This window comes from Clinocottus analis, unplaced genomic scaffold, assembly GCF_023055335.1.
Source record: "Clinocottus analis isolate CAN_PGR_092001 unplaced genomic scaffold, fCliAna1.0.p SCAF_20, whole genome shotgun sequence".
Lineage (NCBI taxonomy): Eukaryota > Metazoa > Chordata > Actinopteri > Perciformes > Cottidae > Clinocottus > Clinocottus analis.
Window position 1 is genome coordinate 12,616,545 of NW_027175932.1, and position 4,922 is coordinate 12,621,466.

General features: G+C 46.9%; 1 protein-coding gene across 1 annotated transcript; it reads right to left on the reverse strand.

The window, feature by feature from the left end:
* Positions 1 to 259: 259 nt before the first annotated feature.
* On the reverse strand, positions 260 to 3,850 carry LOC137791712 (amphoterin-induced protein 2-like). Its single transcript, XM_068586847.1, has 2 exons — positions 3,787 to 3,850; positions 260 to 3,087 (listed from the first exon to the last, which is right to left on the reverse strand). The coding sequence occupies exon 2, from the start codon at positions 3,002 to 3,004 to the stop codon at positions 1,529 to 1,531; it is 1,476 nt and encodes a 491-aa protein (XP_068442948.1). The 5' UTR covers positions 3,005 to 3,087; positions 3,787 to 3,850; the 3' UTR covers positions 260 to 1,528.
* Between the last annotated feature and the right edge of the window lie 1,072 nt (positions 3,851 to 4,922).

Here is a 4,922-nt window from a genome sequence, read left to right on the forward strand (position 1 = left end):
ATTGATTTATTTTGGCCTAATAGTTACGTAACATTTGTACGTTATTGACATCTGTTATGTAACAAACCTTCTTCTTTTACTGATCAAACGTAGGCCGATTTATTTAAACCCAAACCGCATTATTTTCCGAAAATAACTTTTGTTGCGTAAGTAGACCTAAAGACTAAGTAAACCTACATTGGAAGTTTTATTTTGAAAAGAGACTGACTGAAACGAGAAGGCTCCGAGTTTGAAGCATGGGGCTTATGGCCAAGCGCCGGATAAAGTTAAGATGCTGAACGTTTTAGCAAACTGTTGCCTGTAATGATCAATATATTAATTTTCCTTTTAGCTCTCTTTTGGTCTCCACCAGCTCTTCAGAGAGATAAATCTCTCTCTTTTGCTGCCAAATGCTCTTCCTTTGGGTGCTGAGCAGATAGTGTACAGTGGGTTTGTTAACACTCAACTGTCTACACACAGCTCTCTGCGGTGTGTAGACAGTTGAGTCAGGGTTGATGAGACCGGTGAGATTAAATCTAAACTATAAAGTTCTGGGTGGCAAAAACCAAAACAATGAGCTGAAAAAATGCTCCAGGGAGTATAGAGGTTGGTCAAAATTCGTAGTTTGTTCGCCGCCTCCTTTCATGTTCACATTCATTCATATTTCACAAAGTAATTTGACCCGTTGTTGATGAATGCAGCTTTAATGTAATATTCAGTGCTGTGAATCTCATTCCCCTCAATTTGATCGGGGTGGAGACAGAAATCTCAGAGACTGACATCTCAAAACCAAAGTCAATAAATACAAATCTGCATGCCTCGATACTTCATGGCAGAGGGGAAATATATTCTATTTGTATGTTGAGTGAACAACCCCTTTGAAGAGAAGTCACATATTCTCCCACATTTGAATTCATCAAATGCATTTTTAGCATTTTCTAGCAACACATCAGTCTACTCTCTCACATCATAGTGTTGCTTTTGATAAAATAACCTTCACAGGGTTGAATTTCAATCATATAATTTGAAGAGAGTGGGTAAAAGACAGTGACTTGCAAACATCAAAATTCAGGTCCCCCATATTACCGACATGTTTTAAAATGATCCCCATTATGAGACAGGTGGTTAGAAATAACAAGTGATCACCGGGATGGCAGTATTCACACGGCAAATACTGTAGGATAACCATGGATGCCTCGAGATGTTGATCAAATCAATTGAAAATATTCCTCTCCGCCCAATTTAAAACACCACCACCATTTATACGATCTTTGCAATCCCAACTCCCTGCGGTAACAGTGACATTTCCATATGAGCTCTTATTGTAAAAAAAACAGACCACACACAGTAGAGACATAATTGAAATTCAGCCTACCGAAGGCTGCAGACGAAACATCCAAACCCCTACAGAGTGTAACTACTCCACGAAAAGCACAGTACACTACTTCACATTAAATGGGTTTTCTCATCATTTCCTGAAACAAGACAGTGAAAACAAAACACTCGGGTTCAGACTGTAAGAATACAGGAATGTGCAAAAGGTGTCTTGCTACGCTATTTGAGCCGTGTCCGTGAGGATCTGCCCCACTGTCCTGCTTCCATTTTTGAGAATCCCCTCGGTGGTTACGTGACCCAAATTCATTGCCGGTGACTTTGGACCACCAATATCACAGTCCTCTGCCTGAGGCTCTAAGAAAGCCACCCGCTTCCCGTTTGACCGCCGCTGTCCTGACTCCACCTCTCTGGGGTCTGAGCAGAGGGTGAAGGCTCGCCCGCCGCACCCCCTCGACCCCCCAGCCCGGTTTTCCCGGCATCGGCAGGGGGTGAGGTAGAGGTAGAGCAGCACGAGAATGATGCTGATCACACAGGAGGCCAGGGTGGTGAACGCTGTGTTGAAATGCTCTGCGCCGCCGGCGCCGCGCCCCGAGCCGCTGGCGGAGGACGTGCTGAGGTTTCCGACCACCACATTGACCTCCAGAGACTCGTTGGGATCGTAGCGGCGCCCGCGGGCCGCTACACACCCGTACGTGCCGGAATCCTCAATCAGGGCTCCTTGGATTTCTAGGGTGCCATTGGGGGAAACTATTAGGTGAGCACTCGAGTCATTGGTTGACGAATTCACCACAGCCCCTGGGGTCACCCAGTACACGGCCTCCTGGCCTTGAGAGGACAACCCTGGACATGGCACTCTTAGGCCTTTACCAGGCTCCACTTGGTAGGTCTGTGCCTCGAGGGGCATATCGGACACTGCCTCCTGGCTACATTCAGATACCGGTCCTGAACCGTCTCTACATGGGTATTCATCTCTGAAATCCACCAGTGGGCGATACTGTTTCCACGTCCAGTACTCCAGCAAGGCGAGTGAAGCGCAGTCACAGACCAAAGGGTTTTCCTGCAAATAAATCCCACCGTGCCGGGTGAGAGACAGCAGGATCTGAACCGGCACCTCGGAGAGCCCGTTGTTTGACAGATCGAGAAAGGTCAGATTACGAGGCCCTCCAGGTTCCCAATAAAGCCCCAGGGGGAAAGCCGTCAGTCGGTTCCCAGAGAGGTAGAGCCTCTGCAGGCTGTAAAGACCGCTGAAGGCCCCTGAGTTAACGTGGACGATCTGGTTGCCAAACAGCAGCAGCTCCTTCAGTTCCTCCAACCCGGCGAAGATGGACGTGTTCAGTGTCGTTAGTCGGTTGGAGGAGAGGTCCAGGTGGAGGAGGTGTGGGGTCACAGTGAAGGCGTCCTCCTCGATCCGGCTGATGGAGTTGCGGCTGAGAATCAGCGTAGCAAGCCGGTCGAACGGCCGGGAGATCCAGTCCACGGGCAGGACCGTGAGGGCATTGTGGCTCAGGTCCAACCTGGTGGCGTAGCCCGGCAGGTCAGAGGGCAGCGTGGACAGATTGCGCCCGCTGCAGGAGATGATATCACTGGCACAAAGGCAGCAGGATGGGCACGTGGCTGCAGAGGGAGGGACGCCGAGACACAGGCAGAGCAGCAAGGCTGCAGCAGAAGGGTTCCAGTAAATGCGACGCATCCTGATGTTCCCTCAGGACGAGGTCTCAGGTTACTGTCTCACGGGGTGCACACATGTCCAGTTTACAAGCCTCGGATAGGGAACTGAGGACGGACACAGAAAACACAGGGAAATGGAAATGATTTTCCTTATTTTATCAACCGGTTTTAGAAATAATCTCCTCGCCCTGCTGGTACTAAACCAATACCAAATCCAGAGGAGCTTTACAGTCACACAAAGTGAAATACATCATCATGAGGAAAACTAGACAGCAAGATAAACAGTAGGAAGACGGTATGATACATTCCCAGTACAATACAAGCTGATTACTTCTTGCTTTAGCTCAGGATACCATGCCGAATGTGTTCAATCAATCACCTGTGTTTGTCTCTGAGATTGAAAGTATAGCATGACACTTTGTTGCAGCATTCAACGTGATATAACACCGATAATATTACATAACTCTATTATTTATGAAAAAAATCAAACTACTCTCATAATAATGGCTTTGAAAGTGCTGCAAAACGCCCAGTAGAAGTTTAAAGCGTTCAACAGAACATTAATCTGCAACTTTTTAAATAATTGAATCATCATTTACATTTTTTTTATTATAACCAATCACGATGCCAATCATTCTGTTGTTGCAGCATCTTCAATGCCAGGACTTGTGACTATTTGTTGCACAAACCATCAATCGATGGTATCCCCACACATCATCTGGCTGAGGAGGGAAGATAACGTCCAGGATTTGATGACTTCTGTGGCGACAAAAACACGCAGGATAAAGCCAGCCGACTGCTCACCTCCCGCGCCCGCGCCGCTGTCCATCCAGATCACCGGCTCGTCCGCCTTCATGAGTCCGCGGGCACGCGCTTCCTGGACGCGATGCGGGACCGGGTCCCGTCTGTGGATCCCAAAAAAAAAACACCGGCAGGCAACTTCGCGCTCCCTCCGCCGACGATCCGCCCGGAGAGTGAGGAGGAAGGAGGACGCGGGGGAAACGGATGAACTGTTCACCTGCAGGTCGGGCTGCATGCTGCTGCGGGAGGGGTCCGCCCCGAGGGCACACACACACACACACACACACACACACACACACACACACACACACACACACACACAGCAGCAGCAGCAGCAGCAGCAGCAGCAGGCAGAACACCAGTGCGAGAGAGGAGGAGGGGGGGGGGGGGGTGCAGCATCAGCACCACCAACCCAAACGTTAGTGAGAGTGTAGAAATGTTGAAACTGTTAATATGACTGTTGAATTATGAAACGAGATGGCGTTGGGTCGTATAAAGGGTGCTTGTTTCACTTTCACTTCTGCTGAACCTGCAAATTAAGATGTCAGCAACGTCTGTTATGTGTTGAATGAGTATAATGTAAACGTATATCACATGGAGCGAGTGAGAGAGAATGAGAGAGAGAGATGTGTAACTTGCTTGCCAACTAAACCAGATGGCAAATTATGTAAAATAATGTCAAAAATGGATCAAATTTTATTAAATTGAATTTATTTTGCATTGCTCAAAATTAAAAATTCGCCTCAGAGGGCTTCACAAACTGTACACATACAACATCCTCTGACCTTTGACCTTCGCATCTGTTCAGGAAAAACTAAAAGCCTTTTAAAGGGGAGAAAGAGGAGAAACCTCCAGGAGGATCCCTCTCACGAGATGGACAGAAGTACAGTATATTGCATTTATGTAAAAACAATTACCAACATAACAGAGTTACTACACATTCATATCACATGAAATATTCATATGATGAGTAGGTGTGATGAAACAGTTACAACTACCACCAATAACAGCAACAGTGGATATAGTAGAATACTAAAGACAAGAAAAGCAGTAATATATTGATCCAGGTCCAGATATTTATATATGTTTGTGTATTAATGGTGCATGAATTCATACAGAAGGAAATATTAAAAACAAAT

Excerpts from the sequence above, each read along its gene's own strand:
- LOC137791712 (XM_068586847.1), bottom strand. The coding sequence starts at position 3,004 with ATGCGTCGCATTTACTGGAACCCTTCTGCTGCAGCCTTGCTGCTCTGC.